Below are 23626 nucleotides of genomic sequence, written 5' to 3' on the forward strand. Positions count from 1 at the left end.
GAAAGGAAATAGTAGCTGTACTTTATGTGTATATTGCACCTTATTTTCTTCGAGACAGATGATAGTATACCCATTTTCCAGGTATTAAGAAACTGGAACAACAACAGGAAGTTAAAGAATTCATCCAAAGACATGACTGGTAGCTGAGTACGGATCCTTTTTGCTTTATGCCGAAGTAAATACACACATGTTGTGGTTGCAATCTTCTCACTGTAATTCTAATCCTGTGCCAAGAAGGTTTTAGAATAATGACAGGCACCGCTCCGCTGTAATTAAAAACTTATTTTCCCCCTTTTCTTTTGTTCTTTTCTCTTCCTCTTCTTCCTTTTCTTTTGTGGTGGTCACAAAGGTTGGGAGTAGGCCTGAGAGGACTGGGAAGTGAATGTGACTGGGGTGCACTATGTGAAATTTCCAAATAATTAATAAAATATCTTAATAAAAATAAAAAGCCTTAACATTAAAAAACAACAAAAAAGCAAAAAAAAAAAAAAAAACCCTGAAAAACCAAACCCTCAGCAATGAACCTTGCAGTCATCAAACAGTCCTTTAAAACCTTCAAATAGAGTGAAGAAAATTTTCCTAGTCTCTTTCATGTTTTTCCCATTCCAATGTACCTATGTACATATACACTTCTTCCCTGCAAATACTAACCTACTAACCATAGAATCTAAGGTCCTTATTGCTGTTTCCATTATCACCAAAACCAATGTCTACAAAGTCAGCTTCCCTATCACTAGCACACTTTTGTTTGGGAATCCCAATGGAATACTGTACATTTATCCCTGGAACTTCTCAACTCTAGCTTTCTCTTGTCATTCAGTCTATTAAGATATATTTGGATTTCAATGATAATATCAATATAATAGTTAATTCTACCTTCCTGCATGCTATGACTGAATATTAATGACATGGCTTGCTTCTCTGTCTTCTTAAAAAAAAAAAGGTTTCTGACAATAAAATTTAAGTTCAAAGCAAAGCAGCAAAGACCTCTCTCCAGGCTGATAGCAGTTGGCTATGAAAATATTTTTTAGGTTTGATAATTAATTAGCTACACATTGACTAAGGCAGGTTATCTATTTACCAACATTTCTTGTCACTTGTTGAAAGGAACTCATGGTTATTTCTGTCTAAAACCATATCTATAACAGACATACAGACCATCAACACATGTTCAATGACATAGCTGTATGTCTTGATTTTTCTGTGAGAGAGTCCACAGTGGTTTCTAGTTCATAATTATTATGGAGAACTCACACTATCCAAGAGATTGACCCAGAACTTTGCTAAGATATGATGTTAGGTTCCCTAGCTTATGATTTCTACGATACAATTTCGGCTTCTTAAAGTTAAGGGTAGAACCTACTGGATTCCAGATTTGTGGCTCTTCCTCTATTTTTTGTGCTAGTTCAAAGTTTATTGACAGTGCTAGCATGATAATTATTCTAAGACTGCTCAGTACCTTAGGATGTAATTGACCTGAACTTGAGCATCATTTTCATGACATAACACAAAATAACTATTTTAGCTTCATTTTTTAATCTTGTCATAGACTTGCTCATACTGTGTAATGTTTGGGGAACAACTGAAAAATATGGGTTACAAGAAAGTGTCTAGGTCAACTTATTAAGGAGAAAAAGAAATCACATGTTAAAACTCTTAAAAAAGCCGGGCAGTGGTGGCACACGCCTGTAATCCCAGCATTCTGGGAGGCAGAGGCAGGTGAATTTCTGAGTTCGAGGCCAATCTGGTCTACAGAGTGAGTTCCAGGACAGCCAGGGCTACACAGAGAAACCCTGTCTCAGGGGAAAAAAAAACAAAAAACAAAACAACAACAAAAAAAACTCTTAAAAAAATTACCAGCTGAAATCCAGTGCATTAAACAATGGTGTAATTTTCATCTTGTATATTAGATGGGCGTCTAGTGGAAAAAAATCTACTTTTCAGTTGCTATGCAAAAATCACTGTGGTTGCTGCCTAAGGAGATGCTATAATTAGAGATACAGGATTGATTTTATTAAGACTTTATTTCCTCTAAATACCAATAATGAGCTCATAAAGAATAAGGCCCCATGTCTGCTCATGTGTCAAATGCATTTAAAATGCAATGAGCAGACTCAACTAACCATGGGAAAGGCCCCATCTTAAAAAAATAAGAACAAAACAAGCAACTTTAGGTGGGCTAGACTATGGCCAGATATTTTGTTGGGACAACTAACATGGGACATTGTCTGGGGTTGAGACTACGGAAAAGATCGTTCTAGGCAAGATAGCTAAGCATTCTTTATGTCCATTGGATTTTGTCAGAATTCTAATGACATGGGCAAGGAAATTTTGGAAGCATTGGTCATCAGCTTTGAAGAAGACACTTTAGTTCATTAGCACTAGAACATGGGATTTCACTTATCATTTCTAAAAGGAATAATGTTACCACCAAGCCACACATATTCTCTTGTCTGATCTCCATTTTTACCACCAGTTAAGTTTAGGAGGTTGCTGAAAAGCAAATACAGTGATTTCTTTGTGTGTTGTTGGTATTCTGTATATTGAGGCAGTGTTCACATTGGATTAAACATTCAAAAGTTTTAAGAGCAGCCTGAGATTTTATTGTTTTATTCAGAAGACCAATATCTATCTAAGAAGAAGTTTACAACTAGAATTTTTGGTTGAAATAAGAATGAGAGACTCCCACACTCACCATGGAACAGAATTTGAATGCACTGTCCTAAAATAACTGAGTTATTTGGCATTTAAATCTACTGACTAATATGATGTTAATTTTTGTCATCCTTAGAAGGGGGAGGCAAATCTTGAATTGTTAATGTATCCTGGAAGATAGAGGAATTAAGATCCAGGGTATGTGAGTATAAAGATGAGTGATTCTGGATGTAGAATGGAGTCAGCCTCTGGGAGAGGGCCCAGTTGTCTGCACAATAGGTTCTCCTGGCTCTGCCTGCTTTGGGTTCAATGATCCCTCCCCACAGAGACTACCCCCACTCAGTGTATTAACTAGTCAGCGGGTTTAATGAGTGAGGTGGTGGGTAATGAGGTGTACTTGTTATGAACAAACCTAGTTAATAATGTCCACGAAAGATAAATAATTAGCAAGCTCATGCCTTATGCCAAGGGCATTTTTGTTTCAAAGAGGAACTGCTGAAGCATGACCTCCTGCCATGACCTGAAGTACATACTGTACAAGAAAACATGCTTGTACATATATATTCATATTTGCATTAGAAAAGAGTTTAGGGGCAAACTAGAGTATATATACACACACAACAACAATGACAAATGATGATAAATAAAATAAGTTAAAAATCTATAGAAAATCGAATACAGTAAAATATAGTAATAAAAAAAATGTATCTCCCTCTGTTGCTTGATCACGGTTATCATAATAGTGCTGCCAAAACCATGCTGCTCACCATTCCTGACCTATCTTCCAGTTTTGAATAGTTTAATTAATATGCAAGGACTAAAATACATGACCCTATTTAAGTACATTTAATGCTCAATATTCTAAATATAGCAAGTAGTTCCTTTTCAAGAAATTTAATCTAAAATATCTGAGAATCCTCTTTGGTACAATGTTATTAAACTGTAAATAGTAATTAGGATATTAAAAACACATGCTCCCCAAAGCCACCAGACATTGTAATTATATTTCAAGCTATTAAACAGAAAGACAAAAGATTTTTTTTAATGATAAATGTGCTTTGGAATGTATCAGTTAATTCCTGTTACTTTGTGAAATGATGTTTTGCTCCACAGAGTCTAGCAGCTCATATTTAATGACTAATTTACACTGTCCTTTTGTGACTGAGAAGTCTCTTCGTTGGCTTTTGCAGATACCCTGTCTCCTCTCTCACTAACCTAGTCTGGCTCTATAGGGAAATGAAAGTTACTCTTGTTCTGTAGCACCATTTGTAAGTAAAGACGTATCCAAGACATTGGGATATAGCAATATTTGAGAAAGGCCTTTTATTTAAATTTGATTTTCAGAAAGCTTCTTAAAATAACAGGAAACAAGACTGGAATTCATGTTTAAGACTAGTTTTTCTAGAAAGCACTGGATCAGGTCAGTGTTTTCCAGCTATTGGTTGTTAGAAGAAGACTCTGAAAAACTGACTTGATGTGTTTCTATCATAACTAAGAGCCAACTCAAAGATTTGGAAAAACGGCATGCTAAGGAATGTACCTCCTCTGTTACTCAACAACGTTACCAATTAACTTATTAAATATTTAACATTCTATTTAGACAACAAATGTCTTCATTTGTACCAGACTCTATCAAGCAGCTTAAAGATAGTTTGCCACTATTTCTAGAGAGAGACAGAAGTACAGATGTTTCACTCTCTGTTGTACATTTGATTTCTCCCCCCATGGCCCATTATTTAGGGATCTGAGATGATAGCTCACAGACTCACCTATGCTAAAAAGCACCTTTATTTGTTTATCATATAATGTGGTAGGCAGTTTTCTAATGATTATCCCAATTGGGATTCTGGAAAACATGCTTTGTCTTTCTTTGTTGAAGACTTTAAAGCCTTAGACTATAGAAATGTCTATATTTGGCCTTTGAAAATTGTTAACTCACAAAGTAAGGGGTTTCAGATATTTGTGCTCCTCCGCACCTCTTATGCATGGATCCTAATATTATCTTGTTCTTCTTCTCTTCATTAGATAAATAGATAAGCAGAAGAAAAGCCGAGAATAAAGCTAGTAGCCTTGGGGTCTGGGTTTCATTAGAGCATTTAGTTTCTTCTTCTGGTAATGCAAATAACAGAGCCCATCTTGCTTTCCTCTCAGAGCCAATGCATCAGTTTATCTAACATACATAAGAGTGCATCTACAAACTGATCTTTGCTGTGCAAATGTATGGCTGAATTATCATTTAGAGTTACCTGGTTAGCATGATTCAAAGACAGGTCAAATATCTGGCGCTGGGGAAGGGATACATACATAGTAGGAACGATAAATGCCATTTTTTTTTTACCACTTAATGTTTTATAGCCTGATGAAAAGAAGACAGAAGAACAGAAGAACTGGGTAGGGGGAGGGCAGGTTGAAGCCCCATCTGCCTGTGTTGGAAGGCTGGTGGGAAGGGAACAACTTTTGAAAGGATACGAGGTTACAAAGTGGAAAAGGGTGACCTGGGAACAGGGTGTCTTAAAAAGATTGCAGAGCAGAGAATAAAGTCACAAGACTTGTTCACAAGAGGGTGCTGGGTTAAAGCCTGACCTTGAGTCACAAATCACAGAATCACAAGGCTGGAAGGAATCTTAAGAGGCCATCTCGTCTCCTCCCCCCACCATTCAGCAGGACTTTGTAGCCATCCTAGACAGATGAGACTTTATCCTACTTTGAATGAGAAATTCTTGACACCAAACGGGCAGGTATTGACTGCTCTGGCCTCAACTCTTTACAACAGGCAGGAAAACAATTTCTGGAATTTCATTTGAACCTTTACTGAAATGGGCAACACGATAAATTACTACTGTTTCCTTGAGGACAATAACTTCTGTGGTAGTTTCAGAACAGCAAAATTAGCTGTAACTTACAAATACACTTAAAACAGAGAAAATGTTACTGACAAAACCAAGTTATAGGATCAGTTTCCCACAGTGTTGTAAGGGTGGGAAGGTATTATGTACATTCTTGGTATTTGGGAAGTCTTCTCTCCACATAGGAGTCTGAGCAGGAACAAAAGTTGGTTTAAAAAATATCGTCTAGTAAATTCCAGAACTAATACTGAGAACCAAGAATGGTTCAGTTCCTCCCCTAACAAAAACTAATAAATTCTCACATAAATTAGAAACTGAAAAAGAAATAAAAAAAGACCTTATTTTCAATCGTGGGAATCTTGCGCATGAACTATGTGGCTTATGAGGAAGAGGGAGTATATTACACACCTGTGCCCCTTTCCCAGGAAATGGGCCCAGTACTAAGCCTGAACCCATTCCCTCAAGGTTACACTGTGGGACTGTCAATGGAGAAATAATGTTACTTTATTCCCTTGGTGGGTATAGTATTTCCAGTGCTATCAACAGAACCATAATCAGAAAGGAGGCAGCTGAGAATGTCTGTGGAAGAAAAGTTGAGTTATTTTGGGAGATGCTCATAAATGCTCTAGCGCAACAGGATGGACACACAAATCCAAATAGGAAGATATCTCTGCATTTACAGATGGAAAGGATGGAAAGTAACATTACCTGGATTCTCCATTCACATGCAAACATTGGCAAGTTAACTTGATTCTACCTCCCCACTGCCAAAAGTTTAGGCCAATTTAGTCAGGCACTCACTGAATCCAGATGTTTGGCAGTATATAAGAAACAACATCTGGATAATTGATTGAATTTTCAACTATACTCACTAGATGCTTGGCAGCATGCCTGCATCACCTCTAATGGCTCCTTGCCTCAGTTTCTCTAGCTATAAAGAGGGGATAAACATTTATCACTTGGTGAGGATGATAAAAATCTTTAAGGGTAATGAATTCTTGAAAAGAATGGTTCTATGAGAGTATTATATCTCATATAATTCCAGATTGAATTCCCCACAACTAGTCTTAAGAGCATGCAGGGTTTGAAATAATGTAAAGTGCTATAGAAAGCTAATGCAATATCAGCATTAACATCTTTATCATCATAATTAAAACTCTGTTCTTTTGTCATTTTCCCAAATCATCTCACGTTCACACTGAATAATGGCCAAAATGTGAGTTTTAGCTAAGGTTTGAAATGATGTGTTTTGTGCATGTAAAGCAACACAGGTAAGAATAAAAGAAAGTCAGTGTGGATGTTTGGAACCAGACCAATGCTAACAGGTAAAACTGGTCTATCAATGACAATCGATTGCTCAATGGTATTTGTATAGAAACGGAAAATGTGCACATGCTGTTATGAGTAGAGGGAGAAGAAAGGAACGCTGATGGTAAATTTGCCCTCTCTTTGTTTATCTCTACCTCTCCATGGATTAGTTTGTGCTTTGTGGCTGAAAGTTAGAAAAAATTTTAAGAGAGAACGCAAGCAAAGTTGCATTCAACTCAAAGTTTAAGCAGTTGCATAAAACCCAGTGGTTAAAGTACTGAAGTTCCCTTTCAAAGTTATGTCCTGCCTACAGGGAAAAGCCTAAACAGCAGCTCTATAACTACCATTTAATAAAGGTCTGACATGCAAACACGATTATATTTATGCATATGTATATATTTATGAATGATATATTATGCACACGCACACATGTGCTTTAGCTAGCCTTATAGTATTACTGATGGGAGAATGAAAGCACTGATTTGCCTAAGGTTATATATTAAAAATACATATATAATATACATATTTATAGATTTATAAATATTGTATGTATATTTATACATGTATATATTTATGTATGTATATTTAATTTATATACACAAGTACATATATATGCATGTGCATATAATATATACATGTATATATTAAAAGACATAATGAAATTCAGACTCAATGTGGAAGCAAATTCATATTTAACTACAACTGAAGCCTTTACAAAAAGGCATGCTATAAACATCTTTGGTGATTACTAAATCATATTTAAGCCTGTATCTTCTCAACTTTCCCCCTTTTCGAGTGGATTCTGTCCACAGGTCTTTGTCTGAAATTGCTTTATGGCTGCCCTCTCTACTTATCTTTACATATTCTTCCCTTACCCATGGTTTATAGCAGCTCTTAACATTTGTCCCTTTCAAGGCTCTTCCCCCTAGCCTAGCTCACCCTATGTTTATGTCAGGTCACCCTAAACTACTGAGTAGCATCTCTCCACACTTTATCGTATATCACACTTGATCTTTCTGGAGATGTTTATGCTTGGGTTCCCTTCCAGGGAGGCTGTTAAAACAGAGCATTGCATTTCTTTTCAATCTCAGAAGTCTCCAGGACCCAGGAGAACACATATATACCAAGAATGCCTTAAAGTCTGGTGACATCTATACTTAGGATTAGAGGCACAGTGATGGGCCCCAAAATTTTGGTCTCACCAGTATGAGATGCTAACTGAGTAGACTCACCCAGACACAGGTAGTCGGGGTCATTATAAATAGTCTGAAGACCAATTCTGCCTTCTCTCCTAGGTGAAGTGGTCACATTGTCTTTGCCTTGGTCTCCTTGGAGACACATTTGGAAAGAATTACACTGCTGCGGCCATGTGCTCAGCAGCAGTAACAAGCATTTCTTAAGTGCTCACTGAGCTCAGAGCACTTTAGGAGACACTGGAGGAGTTCCTCCAAGTGTGCTTTCAGTATGCTCATGACGCAATCGAAGTGAAATATGTTACCATTAGAAAGCCTTGGCAAACAATTTTCTCAGAATGCCAAAAATTCACTAATGTTCACACAGAAAATAAAATCAAGCCTGTGTCTTCATGCAGAAACTTCTGTCTGTGCACAAACATTTTAGTCACATTAAATTCTTCCCAGACTACAAATAGTAGCCCAGTATCTGGGCCCTCCCATTCATGAAGAATGGCATGGCACAGAAACACTGTCACTGTGGCATATGGTGGCCTTTCTGGTGACTTTAAAAAAAAATTGTGGCCACAAAGCAATCACAAGCAGATGGTACAACTAACTTCTATTTGAGTCTTGTAAAACTCCTGACAAGAGGGGGAAAGTATGTGTATAGGTCAAGAAAATGAGAGGAGTGAGTCAGAATTTGGCAAAGGTGCTGTGAACCGGGTGTCTGAGATCTTGCTGGTGTTAGTGAAAACTGATACATTCTCATCGGAAAGCAATTTGGAGACAGCCATTGAAATATTCACATCTTTTAACGCAACAGCACAGTATTATAAGAAAATAATCTATGATCAAGAGATGGTGCTATAGATAAAGAGACAGCTCAAAGATGGAATGAAACTGGAATCAATTAGGATGTCCATCAATTATGATGAATAGACAACAGAATGTTACGTGGTCACAGCAAAGGATTAAGAGGAGCATGAGAATGTGTTGTCAGTATAGTATGATTTAAAACAAAATATTTTATGAAGCCAGGCATTGTGGCTATACCATTATGAGTTCTCTCTTATTGCAATATCATAGTAATTAATAATAATTAATATAATAGTGATTAAAATGGAGTGAAAGGTGTCAATTTTAGCAGGTAAAATCATTGAAGAAAAGGAATAATTGCTGCTTTCCCATGTGCCTAAATATTAGTTTCAGCAATGAAAATCATCTGCCTCATATTGATTTCTTTTGCATTTCCACTTTTGTTGGCTGTGACGCATACCTGGTTAATGTGCTTCAGTTTGTCAATGATCTGGCTCACCACAGGCTCGGGCCCCTTCATTTTCAGCTCATGGAGGTTAAACTGATTCTTCATTCCATTCCTTGCCGCCTTCTGGCTGTATCTATAGAGATGAAGGGAGAGAGAAAGTTTGTCAATGAGAGTCCCAATCAAAGACACTGACTCCACTGGGTACCAACAGTACAACCGACTAGAAATTCTCTCCTGCCTTTTAGAACATGAGAAGGCCAACTAGGAAGCACAGTGCTAGGGGACGTTCAAGGTCACGGTCAGTGAAAACCACCGTTAAGGATGGGGGGCTAGAAAAGGGGAAACCATTGGAAATGTAAATAAAAAATATATCGAATAAAAAATATATCAATATAAAAAAAAAGAAAAAAAAGGATGTGCTTCCCACTCATTTGAAGGAGAAAGAGTGTCCCATGCTCTTTACCTCCACCTTCCCCTCATACCCCTCCTCTCACAATTTCCTGCGGACACCACAGGAGCTGCTTTTCTGTTCAGGTAGCTTTTACAACCAGACAGAGCATACTTGGTACCTGCTAGCTTGCCTCCATGTTCTCCCCCGGCAGAGAAAGACACGGCTCGGGAGAGGCTGTTGACATTGTCCTGCGTGGGGAATCACAGGCTTTGCTTTAGAGCTGGAGGATATATTAAGGTCTCTATGGATGTGCTCATCAGGATGAGCAGGGCGAAGATTTGTAATCCAAGGCCATTCATTCTACCTTTATCCCCAGTGTCAGGCCTTTCTGGCTTCAACTGGGACAGTGATTCCCACTTGATTGAACATCTATTTGTACCCATGGTTCCAGTTAGTAATTTTAACCTAAATTAGAATCCTGTCATGCATCCTGATTTGCATAATTTTCTGTCCTAATATTATACTCTGGACATATTCCGTTTCAGAACATATTGAATTGCTTTGTGTTTTTTGTTCTGCATAACTACTATATCATAATTTATGTGTCCACTGTGATACTGATAAACAACTAAATTATTGGTAAAAAAAAAAAACCCTTTGATAATATAAACAATGCTGCAAAGAATAGCCTTGTGTGCTGATTTAATGTCATTATACTTTTTGTATAGCATTTTATATTACCAAGTTTATTCCTGCTCAGAGAGGGAGGGAAAGAGAGGGAGAGAAGGGGAGAGAGGGAGAAAGGGAGAGAGGGGGAGAGAAGGGGGAGGGAAGGAGGGAGGCGGGGAGAGAGAGGGAGGGAGGGAGGGAGAGAGAGAGAGGGAGGGAGAGAGAGAGAGACAGAGAGAGAGAGAGAGAGTCCATCATATACATATGCTCAGCTCCTAGAAGCTTTGTCGTTTCCTGGCACAGAATGAAAAGGCAACCGCTGAATTGTCAGATCCCTGAGCCAACTGCCTCCCTGGAGTCTTTATCAAACAGTATACTCAGTATTAGCCACCTCGTTTGTGTCCATAGAGTGCTGTACAAATGCGGTTCCTCCCTGATGATACCAATTCCAGCTTCTTTCTTTACTCCTCCTATTGCCTAAGGAAGAGATCTTATGTACAGTTGATGATATAGGACTCATTCAGAGAAGAACCTTTTAAATTTCCCTATTTAAAGATACCTCCTTGGTCTTGTCCATATCAAAGCTCTACCTTCCTACAAAACAAGCATTTTCCTGAAGCTCATTATCCTTAACCAGGATTGTAGAAAGACATGGCAGCTTAGCAGTTTGGTCCTGGACTCCCCATTCTAAAACTATTATGAATATTAAATCTAATTACTCGCACAGCTGATCCCTTGGTGACTGTACTGTAGGGTTCTCTGACACTCCAAAAAGTTACCCTCTAGTAAATAAAGCATAGTTTCTGGTTACAGAAGTGTTGGGAAGGGCTGGCTTGCGGTTTAGATGTAAAACTCTCCCCTTATCTCATTTTTGCTAAATGTACTCATCCAACTGATGCTCACTGCTGCTAAAATGTAGTGACACTAGTTAAATACTATGTTAAATACTATCCTGTAGGCACTCAGTACGCTCCCCTTCCTCACATCTTTTCCTGTATCTTATCTTGCTATCCTTTCTTTCTACAGTAGCTTGAAAAAAACCCCACTGAACTAGATTTTAAAAGCAATGACTGTCATAATGGAATATATGATGCAGAGATTAAGAGAGCATAGTAGATCTGTATGCACTAATAGAGAAGAAAGGCCAAGATACATTAAAACAGACAAAAAAAAAAAAGAAAAAGAAACCCTCACAAGTTGAAAGTGCCCAGTGTGGTTCTATTTGTGATAAAAATGGGTTTGTACAGACATTATAATAGGCCTTCCCCACTTATCTACAGCTTCCCCTTCTATAGAGTCACTGGCTAGCAATTAACAATAGTGATAGTCTGAAAACATTAAGTGAAAAACTACAGAAAAATTAATTCATACGTTTTAAATTGAATGTTGTTCTAAGTATGATAAAACCTATACCATCCCACTCATTCATGCCTAGGATATAAATGATCTCTGTGTTTAACAAGTCTAAGTTGTTTATGCTACCCCGCTCAATACTTGTCACTTAAAAGCTGCCTAAGTCATCAGACTGACTTCAGACTGAGGAAGAGATCACAAAACTTTCATTATAGTACACAGCTAGAATAATTTTATGATATTATTATTAATCTCTTGCTAAGTCTAATTTCTAAACTAAACTTCAGAATAGTTGTCTATGTTCAGGAGACAACAGTACAGGCGTCCCTTGGTATTCAAGTGTGATTAGTTCCAGAATCCCCCTTTATATAAAAACCACACAGTATATGTATATAACCTATACAATTCTCTCCTATAGTTTAAATCATCTCAATGTTATTTATAATACTTACTGTAATACAAATAATTATGATATTATTTAGGAACTCATGGCAAGAAAAACTATATCATTTATCTATATATTCATTATATTCAGCACAATACAGCCCCCTCATACTTATTTATCCTCTCCAGGGTCTCATTATATAGCCTTGGTTGGCTTGGAACTCACTGTGAGACCAGGGTGGTCCTGAACTCACAGGAATCTGTCTGCCTTTGCCTCTGGAGTGCTGGGATTAAAGATGTATACCACCATCGCCAACTCTTGTTTTGTTTTCTTTTCAGTGCTGGGTCTCATCCATACCAGGAAAATGTTCTGCCACTGACCAACACTTTTCTTTCCCTTATCCTGTCAAAGATCAAACTCAGGACCTTTGGCCTGCTAAGCATGAGGTCTACCACAGACATCACCAGTCTTTTCCTACTTGTATTTTCAAATTGTGTTTAGTTGAATCCTTGGACATAGAGAGGTGACTATTTATGTGGGGTTCAGTACTATCATTTTTTTAAGGAACTAACCAGGGGTCTTGTGATCCATATTTTACAAAAGGAGAACACCTGTACTCTCATGTGTTGTATATAACCGTTCAAATATGTATAGAAAACAAGAAACTAGTGGCAACTGTTACTTTCAATAAGTGCCGGGCATGACTTGCTTAAATATTTTATAACTTTATTTATCTTCTGTATTTTACACCATGAATATTTGTTTCTCTGGGTAGTTCTGACAACTGGACCTAGGGCCTTGCCCACGCTAGAGAAGTTCGTTGCTATTGTGTTATATCTTCAGTCCCCTACTGTGAGCTTTCTAAACCTTTGTAACTATTAGATTTTAAAAAAAATTAATGAAATTGTACATCACAGTTAACCTCATTTTTTCATCGTTTGTAAGGCACGATTGACAAAATTTGAATGTATTTATCATGTACACTGTGATGCTCAGATACGTGTATGTCTAGTGAAATGATTTCCAAAGCCAGTTGTTTAATCTATCCATTGCTTCACTCCATCGTCCCTTTTGTTTAATAACTTAAAAATTTTTACTGTGTTTACTTAAGCACATGTACCTCCCTGCTATAGCAAAGGGGCACAGATGGTGTGCTCTCAGGGTATTTCATGGAACATGTGTACGCTGAGTGTCAAGCCCAAAAGGGAATCAGTTAGGATGTCCCTGGAGTTTGCAGTTAATGAATTCATTCAGCATTTCACTTCCATGGGTTCCCTCAGTGCTGCTGATGCATGGAGCTCATGAGAGTCTTTGAATAAGGTTGAGCCATCGTAGCCCCAATTCATCTGATCCACACACTGCAAAGGGACAGGAACACTCATTAGCCTCGGGAGATTTTAACGGTGGGTTATCTGGTTAGCAAGACTTATCTGTGGCTTGATTAATTGTCCTCTTTTTACAACTGCCTCTTCCCAGAAGTTTTAACATGCCTCTGGCAATAAAAGAACAGAAATGCCCACCTCCGCCGCCGCAACAGAATGCTTTTTTAGCTCTATATATTTTGCATGATGTTAGAGCTGTTACCTTCAAGCACCTCGTGCACTATCTTCTTACCCCATCCTGTTTGGATCTATTCAGCACAAAAATGACTGCCGTGATACTAAGAAAACCCTATTTGTGCAGTGAAAAGGAGAACGTTTCTCCCTTTCAGGAAGATTGGTTAAGGCCTGGAGGGGGAGGGAGGGAGGAAACCTGTGTAAAAGCCTTAAAGAGAAAAGGAACCTAATTAAAACAGGACATCTGGGCATGCTTGTCCTGGGACAGTTGAAGCAAAGAGAGCACTTGTAAAAGAGGAATAGAGTCAAACAAGCGTAAAATGGGCGAGCTTTTCTTCCTAAATCTGCACTGGCTGAGGCAATCAGTGGATGCAAATAGAGAATGCTGGAGATGGAAGCGCCTTCACAGACCAGCGGGCCCAACCCCTTCTCCATGTACATGAAGAAACAGACTCAGCGAGGGACTTTTCAAACAGCGAATAGTACAAGTTTCATACTCAGAATAAAATTCTTCTTTAAAGGTCCCTCAAACATATCCTGTGCATTCCTAACACTGCTGGTTCTGATTTAGGACAAGGGGGTTGGTTGTTGGGGACTTCACTTTCCTTCTTGCCCTAGGCATTAGAATGGTGGTAAGGGTTTGTGAGCAAGTCTCAGAAGGACTAACTCCTGGCAAAAAGGATTTGATTTCACAAAAGTTTACATTCAATTCAATTTCTGCCTGATTATGGCTGAGCGCCGGGGGGGGGGGGGGGGGGGGGGGGGGGGGGGGGGAGGAGCTATAGATCATACATGCTCAGGGCGCCATCTTATGGACAGACTGTGGCATGACAATAAAGGGTCTGTCATCCTTGGAAAATATTCTGGCCACAAGAGCTGGGAGAAAATGGTATAATTTAAAGAGAACAAATAGCTTCAAAAGCAAACTAGAACACCACGGAATAGCAAAAAGCATCTTATTAAGAATCTTTAAGAGAAAACTGTTTTCTGTTGGAGATGCAGCCTTAATTTGCACAAATACACAAAAATAAAAGTAAAGATGAAGTTAGCTGAGATTTTAAATGTGTTTAATAAAGAAAGTGACATTTTTTTCCTACTGAATTGTAGACATTTCCTTGTTTATTTTGGGTCATAGTGTCTACCCCTGGCTACCCTGGGACTTGAAATATATACATTAAGCTGACCCTATACTGATGGCAAACATGGATCATTTTTGTGGATATAGTCAAAGAGAAATATTTCATTTTTTTTTCTAACTGCAACATGGCAGTTACAAACAACTTCAGGGCAAATTTTCAATGCTAACAACACACTTATCCACGATATTCCAAGAAATACCTGTGTTTTCACACAATTACCTTTCAGAAATTACAGAGATTTTAGTAGCAAGAACGAAAATGCTAGGGAAGAAACAGAAGGATGCAAAGCCATTTACATCTCATTTTAGAAGACATTAGCATGGTAGGAGAGTAAGTGAATGTCAATCCTTTTCTATCCTTGTTTTAAACCCCACTTGGGAAAGGGCTAAAAGATTACTCTTGGAATATCAATGACTTAAATCCATAGATGCAGTGAATATTTTCTAGCCAGTGAAGGAAATGTGAGAAGTTGATATTATCCATCAGAGTCTGGGACTGGGAGAAGCAGTTGTCCCAGCAGAGAGGGGATGTTAGAGACAATGCCTGGGGGGATAATGCCACTTGCATGTTTTGGGGGAGTTGTAGATACGCCAAATGCTATTGAGTTGAGATTACATGGGCTATCTCAGTCTTTAACAATCAAAGGATCCAGGAGGGGGGAAGAGAGAAAGGGAAACCTACCTCCCAAGCGCTTTGATTACAGGCAAGCTCTCTACCAGTTGCGATACAGCTACATTCCTCCCGCTATATAACACATTTACAAAAGGACCAAGGCATGTGGTAGAAAGAGAATTGGGCTTATCTTCAAAGATATAGATTCAAATATTGGTTTGAGCTGAGCTTGGGGTATAGGCCTGAAATCTTTGGTAGTAGTCTGAAGGCTGAGACAGGAAGACTGTAGGTTCAAAGCCTGTCTGGAATTCCGAGTGAATTCAAGAACAGCCTGGGCAATTTAGTGACACAAGGTCTCAAAAAATGATACAAAGAGGGCTGGTAAGGCACTTGCCTAGCATGTGTGGTTCAGTCCCCGAATAAAAATAAAACTGGCTTCCCTTCAAACGGATGGGGATAATGTCACTTGCATGTTTTGGGAGAATTGTAGATACGACAAATGCTATTGAGTTGAGATTATATAGGCTATGTGTTTCCAACTGTGCCTAGAACATAGAATGTTCTAGAGGAGAGCTCTTGTTATGTGAAAGTACTAAACACAGTGCCAGACAGATAGTAGACCTTCAATAAACATTGTTTGCAAAGGGCGCCCAAATGAACCTTGAGAACAATAGTTAGGAGAAGCTTCAAGTTCCTCACGCCTACCCTGAGAGAGACCCAAGGCTTCAGTTATGTTCAGTCTGGTTCTATGTAAAGTGTAAGTTAAGGTTGAGGTGGGAATATTATAGGGCCAGAACATGGGATCAAGGTAAAGAACACTTAACATTTTCTTTGTTTGCCTTTGCACTTGAACTCTGACTGCTAAGCGACAGGCAGTGAATACTCATGCCTAGCCGGAGGACTTTCCAGCAGAGAGACCTTCACAGAGCTTCCAAGGGACAGGGTCTGTCAAGGAAGAACCTGTTGTCCAGGACTTCATCGTGTTGTTTTGAATGTCAAAATGAATTTCCAGAGGTCTAGAGCAAAGGGCAGACTGGTCTATAGCAATGGGAGCTGCTGAGATCCTTTAAAAGATAAACATTCCTGTTATCATCACTTGGCTGGAAGCATCTGTTCCCTTAGCTATAGTTACTTGCAGGCCTCAAAACCTTTCACCTGCAAGGTTATCGCCCCTCCACCTCCACTCTCCCACCTCCGCCCCAGGTCTTGGGCCAGAGGAAACAGAGCTGCTAAAGGTGTTAGCTTAGCTGACTCACCTGGCAAGCCCTAGGCTTTGGAATTCGCCTTGTTCTTCAAAGCCACTCTTTCAAGCTCTTGGAGTGAGCCCTGGGTGTTCAGGCACGACTTCCTCTTGCCTGGCGATGTTTCATATTTCCCTGGGCTATCTGACCTGAACTCGGTCCTGTTTCCCTCATTTGTATTCGCCTCTGTGTCTACCACCCCTTCTTCATTTCCTGGCGGACTTTAGGGCCTCACTAGCTGTCTGTGGGGCTGATTCAAGGTGGAAGGCCTCACCCACAAAGCTCAGTTTATAGTTCTAATTATTCAGTCTTGCCGGATCTGCAGTCATTGACTGGGGACCTGCCTTACATTGACTGGCCTTCTGGTCTCTCTGCCAGTCTCTTCCACCCATCAAGTCACCCTACTTAGTGATCAGTTGCTGTCTCTGAGGCAGACTTAACTTTTCTATGCGTTACTAAATGTTACCATTCAAGTGGTGTGACACATACCACTTTGTCTGGCTAGCCAGAGAGATGGCCACAGCCCTCAGCCCTCCCCTTCCAGCCCCTTCAGACTAGTCATTGGGCTTCCAAACCTGCTAGCAGCATGCCTTGCGATCACAACCTCTTTTTGAGTGGCACAACTTCCCATTGCTGTTTCAACTCATGATGTTCTATGGCTGTGAAGCAAATCTGACATACCTGGGACATCCGCTGTCAACATGTGATGGAGGATGTAACTTTACTTATTACAGGTGGAGATTTTTAGTCCAAAATGCTCAGGACTGGAAATGTTTGGATTTCCTCACACCCCCCAATTTTTGGATATTGTCTTGTGTATAATAAGATATCCTGTAGATGAGACTCACATATAAATATAAAATTCCTTCTTGTTTCCTATATTCTTTATCCACATAATTCAAACCACCTAGTGGTATGGGATATTTGTAATGTACCTACATTTTGACTGTGACTCATCACGTAAGGTTAGCTGTGGGATTTTTCCAATTCTGATATCCTATCGACCCTCAGGAAGTTTCTGATCCTGAGGCAGTAGGGACTTTGGAATTTTAGTGTTCACATATTGAAAGGCAAAGCCTTCTGTATTGCAGCATCTACTGGACTGGAATGGTGTGCCTTTCACTGTGGGGAAGGAGCTAGCAAGGGCAAAGTGAGACAGTGTGAACCTGGGCCCAGAACACTGAAGGTTATCACACACGGTGGGACTACCCCTTCATGGCCTTCTCTTAACATCAGTTTCTCAATTCCTGGACCAACGTCTGGAGGTAGTGTAAAGAAAGAACACTCAGTGCGTCTTCATTTGGTGGACAAGTGGCAATGTGGAGCACAGAGAGATGTGACAACCAGTCTAGACAAAGAGCTTGTCACCACCAGCGGCTCCAGATCAGACTAGCCCCACCCTTCACAGGCTTGGGCCTGGCACTGGCACCTTCTAGTCACCAGCCATCAATGCGAGTCAAAGAATAACAGAGGGAAAGGGGGTGTGTGCTCCAGCATGATCCAGGTCCACTCTGACTGCCCAGGTTGCCCAGGTACCCCCAGCAGTTTGCACCTGCTCTCCCTCTAGAACAAGCCGCTCATTGTGTGAGGCTGTAGGCGCGGCGTCGGTGCTCAGCAAACAACAACAAACCGAGTCCCTCGAGCCAGCCTAAAGCAGATGGGAGTCCAGGAAAACTTTACTCAGCCAAATAAAAGTGACTGTAAAGCACTTGGTAAGATATAAAGTGCCGCATAAATACTTAATAAAAGCGTGCAGCAATTCACACAAGGACAACTGGGTCAGAAACTACCCAAGCTCTCTAGCCTAGAGGTTCTTAGAAAGAGTGGAAATTGTCTTCTTCCTCCCTCTGGCTGCTAGGCTACTTTGTGTCTCTCTGCTCTTGCGTGCCTTTCAGGCCTTGGCACCTCTCTAGATAGAGCTCTCCGGTCACTGATCTAGCTCTGGGGCTAGAGGGTGTCTAATTTTCATCCCGGGCAGTTGTGTCGAGTATTATTGCAAGCAACAGATATTGAATCCCAATTCTTTTGCTCAGAAGCCCCACCAGAGCTGTGTGGTGCTTTAAGTTTTCTTTTAGATTTAATCACTCGAGGTGGCACCCCAAATTCTCCAGGATCAGAAACTAAAAATGACTTCGACAACATCTCGGACAGCTGGCCTGCCTGCTCCCCTGTTAGCTGCTGGGAGACTGAAATGAAGGCCTCACCGAGATCCTAATGAGACTGATTATACCTTGGGGCTCTGCTTAAATACTCTCACTGTAGGCTATCTGGGAAGCCGTCAAGGACAGAAGTAGAAATTCAAAGTCACTCAGGTGGCTGCAGGGCATTCATTCTGCCTTTCAAATTCCCAGTTCCCTCCCAAATACCCCCCATAAACCAGCCTAAAGCCCCATGTCCTGAAACAAAGGAACAAAGAGATAAAGAAAAGAAAGTTACCCGGCTAGAAGAAGTTGAAGGAAGAGCTAGCCTCAGAGGCGAGCAAAGGGCGCCCTCTAGCGACGCACTGGAGTAGCTGTTAGGCAAAGAACTCTCCTCTGACTTAAAAACACACACACACACACACACACACACACACACACACACACACACACACACACACACACACACAAACCAACAAAACAAAACAAGACTGGAGAGATTGGAGATTGGAAAGGCCTGATGCTCTTGTTTGGACCTGAGGGTGGGGCGAGGAGCAAAGAAAGGACTAGATTTAGCTGCTGCACGGAGCACTCATCCTACGTATAGTGGTCTAGCAGTGAAAGCAAACTTAGGTTAGAGATTTGATCAAGAATAAGAAGAAAGCATAAAGTTCTGAATCCCAAAGACGAGCAGAGCTTCTTCCAGCCAGAGCAGTATAATGGATAATGGATGACTGCATGGGCTGGCTGCCTCTGAATTTCATCTACTTTATTAGCGCAGTGTCCTCTGCTAATATGTACTTATTTTTTTTCAGTAAAAATGGGAAGATGGGGGGAAATGGCACAGCCCCTCTCCCACAAAGGCTGTTGCAAGAATGAATGTCCACAATGTACTTAGCACACAGGACCTGGCAGAGAGCAAGCATGCGAGCAAAGATAGCTCTTCTCATCCTTCACCATGTCTCCTGGTTGAGCCCTGCTTTGTGAAGTGTCAGACTTGGAAAGGATGTATGAGTCAAGATAGCAGTGATAGCAGTGCTTGGGAATCCTTCAGGCAGGAGAAGGTCAGGGGAGTTAAAAGAGGAAAGGCCGATAAACCAACAGAATGAGGAAGCAAAAGCCCCATCGGAATGACATCTTTCCCCCATATTTAGTAGATGTCAAGAGACACAGGGGCCTAAAGGTGGCCAGCTATTGGCAATTGGCCCAAACCTGAGGGGATTTGTGGGACCTGTAAACTTCTATGTAAAAACTGGAAAGTCCCAGGTGAGTAAGACTAGCAAACTTACCACTGTTGGTGCCAGAGACATTTGGTGTTCTGGGTGAATTATTTTGCTTTGAGACAGGGTTTCACATAGCCCAGGGTAACCCAAACTTGTTATGTAGACAAGGATGACCTTCCTCCTTCTACCTCCTTAGAGGTATAAATATATACCTCCCAAAATATAGCTGTGTGTTCCCACGCTCAATTTATGCAGTGCTGAGGATCAAATTCAGCCCCCAAGTTGCTTTATTATTTTTATATTTTAATAACCAAAGCACAGTGCATTGTTGCTAGGTGCTATCCACTGGCATTAAGAAAAGCTGCACTATCAGTATCTATGGATATGAATTTTTTAAACTGGGAAATTCTTTGTATGTAGGAAGGAAGAAGAATATCTTAAATAAATAGGCTTCCCAGGGGCACGATAATCAGTCTGAAAATAAGGTTCTTTAGCTGGACAGTAACACAACAATAGCCTCATTATCAGTGATTCTCATTTGTTTATTCCATTATCTTATACATGCTTCAAGTTCAGTCTCCAACACTATTATTACATGTGTTTGAAAGTAATATAAGTGCTCCTTCTTTGAAATGATGTCACTCAGACCTTTTGTTCTTTACAACTGATACCTCCAGTTTCTCTGAGGAGCTCCCAATCCAGGGCCAATTGCTTTATTCAAGACCACGGGCTGACTTGTTTAAAAATAGAATCTGTGGGGCCAAGTGGATTTGCTTAAAGAAAATAATTTAGAGTTATGCACAGAGAGAGCTGCTCAGGAGGCTGCTCAAGGAGTGCGTGCTTGCAAAGAGAATCCAGTAATGCTGTGTTCATCATCTACTGTGCAGCCCTATTTACTCAGGGCAGTGTTCTCCCAGTATCCGACCCACTCTTTCACATTAAAATCTAGTATAAGAAAGGTACTTTCAACTTCCAAACCATTTCATGTGCGAGTTCTTATTGGGGGATCACCATAACCCCTTAAGAGGTTAAAGAGAAAGTTCGAGTCACCTGCCCAAAGTATGCAGTATCCCCAAGGGTCTAGTCCTTATGCTTGCTCCTCTCAAAAGTCTCTGTGTTGCTTCACCTTTTGAGTTGAGTGCATCACGAGTCTACAGGAAGCCCCTATATAGCTCCCGGGCACAACATAAACAGGTTACTGTGGTATACAGGCTATAATCCTAGCACAATGGAAGCAGAGGCAGGAAGATCATACTTTCAATGCCATCCTCAGCTACATAGTAGGCTGTAGGCTAGCCTGGACTGTGCAAGACCGTGTCTCAAAACAAAACTAAGAGTTCATTCATTCATTCATTGATATTATTTTTTTAAAGTTCCATCTCACCACGTGGCTCACTGAGATCGGAGGACAGTAGGAAGCTCCTCTGACTCCTGAGCTACAAATGGAAATGCATTTCCCTTCACACAGAAATGAAGTGACACTATAAAGGAGACAAACCCGAGGACCGAAGCCAGCCTTGTGTAAAAGAATAAAGTTCACTGGCTTGAAAAATTGGGAAGTCATGCCTAACGTTAATGATCTGTCTCCTTTGCCACAGAGGCTCAGGGCAAGGTGACAGGAAGAAGTTGAGAGTGTTAAGCAACTGCTTTGAACTGCTAACTAACCCTATTTTGGTTTCTAAACGGGCTGTGGACTATCACTCAGGCCAAGCACAGGGAATTTCATGTTTTGCAGAAGAGATAAGCTAAAAAAGAGGGGAGGCAGGTTCCTGAGAAATGGGTCATCGAGAGGAGCTGCTGCATCCAGGCCTAGTAAATATCTACAAGGGATGCGTGGATAGATGCGTTTCCTTTTTTCTGTGCTGAGGATGCAATCCAGGCTCTTGCACATGCTAGGCAAATGCTTGTTCTGTCCGTGACCACCCCCCGACCCCCGGAATCAAAAGAAATCTTGACTAACTGCCTTGACAGCAACAATAGCTGCTATTTTTTGATGGCCCATTTTAACAATATTGCTAAAGTTATTAGCAATCTCTTAAGTGAACAATTACCTCTATTCACATGGGGAAGCTGGGGCTTGGAAAAGAAAACAGACTAAGACGTACAGAACAGAAATTCAACACTAGACATGCTGAGTCCAGATAGGCCTCAATAGTCCTGCTTCACGGTACCATGTAGCTTTAAAATTTGCCTCTGGTTTTTGTTTGTTTGCTTTAGAAATTCATTGTTTTCTTTTCCTTAATTGTCAACTGTTTGAGTGTATTTATAGCAGTAAAAATAATCAGATAAGTCATTTTCTTTCAAGAGAACCACCAAAGGTTTGTACCCTGAGGCAAAAAGTGGGGCCAGTAAGTGTAAAGAATGGGTGACTGCCAGCCATTTCCATGACAAACCCAGAACCACAATGACAGCCATCACACCAACTGGATTGGATCTAATGGCAAGCCCATCATTAGGTGGCTCCTAAGAAAATGGCTTCCTTAAAATACTTCTCTCTGTGCTTTCTACCCCAAGTCCAAAGACTCCATTTTGATGCTCAGGGGCTACCAGAAGTAACCCTGCTGAGTCAAAGTAATTAGAAAAGGATTTCAGAGGCATGGCTATTTGGGAAGGTCAGAAATATTCTAATGAGGTGATAAAGGAAACTGACTGTCTGCCTTATCCGGAAAGGTGAGAAGACTTATCCAGCACCAAAGATTGAATTAGTTCTCTACCCAATTTACAGGCTCTCTGAGGGGTAAATTTTAATTTGTGTATTAGCTACCAGAATGTCCCAGACATGCTGTTTCCCCATTCATGATACTGATATCATTCAAACCATTTTAAGAATTCTTCTTTGCAAAGCCCATCTAAAGGTAGTGTGTGAAAACCCAAACATTCCAGTCTTTCATCCTCTCACACTAAGTGGACCCCAAAAGGTGCAAGTCTTCTTAGTCAGTGGTCCCACTCAGCAGCTTGGTTTCCCAAAACTTGTAAGCCTTAAAAAACAAAACAAACAAAATCCAATTTACCTTTCTGGGAAGAAGATGGCCGACAAATGTCCTTGTTACTGACATTTACATAGTCCTTTCTACGATGCTATAAATGGTTGGGTGGTGCCAATGGTTGCACTTACATTTCAGAAGACACCTTTCAACTGGGGAGTAGGCATCAGCATACCATCTTTCAAGTCAGTTGGCAGAATTTGGTGTTAAATGCCCCACCGCAGCATAGAGTTCATGAATGAATAAGAGTTCAGAGCTCCATCGGGATCCTTCTAAAGAGTCTAATTTCCTCAGAATACCTCCCTTACCTGGGTCCTGTTTCCTAACTTCTCAGGTTCTTATTACTAGAACCCTCAGCATGCACCAGTGATAATCTTCCCACTGCAGGGACTACTCATTCATAACCCCGTAGGTCTCTTTCAAAAGATGATGTAAAAATAATATTGGGAGGGTGGGGAACATCAATGAAATCAGCCTACAAAGTTCCTGCTTTGCCCTTTGAAGGAGGCAAAGACACTTGACAGATGCAGAAGCTCACATATGTCACTTTGAAATTTTCCTTAAAAATAGCCATTTCCCTTCATGGCTTCACTGCTTTACCTTTCCAGGTGCAGTGACAGTGAGAGAAGGCTTTTCCTTTTGAATCTTGATGAAGAACAAGTGATATTTATTTGTTGAGGACACATA

General features: G+C 40.4%; 1 protein-coding gene across 1 annotated transcript in view; it reads right to left on the reverse strand.

Moving 5' to 3' along the window:
* Gpc3 (glypican 3) overlaps window positions 1-23626 on the reverse strand; it is a 333506-nt gene that overhangs the window by 77530 nt on the left and 232350 nt on the right. The window contains exon 6 of the mRNA XM_052171490.1: window positions 9261-9381. Within this exon, the coding sequence (XP_052027450.1) occupies window positions 9261-9381 (121 nt within the window). The remainder of the gene's footprint in view (window positions 1-9260; window positions 9382-23626) is intronic.

Source organism: Apodemus sylvaticus, chromosome X (genome assembly GCF_947179515.1).
Source record: "Apodemus sylvaticus chromosome X, mApoSyl1.1, whole genome shotgun sequence".
Taxonomy (NCBI): Eukaryota; Metazoa; Chordata; class Mammalia; order Rodentia; family Muridae; genus Apodemus; species Apodemus sylvaticus.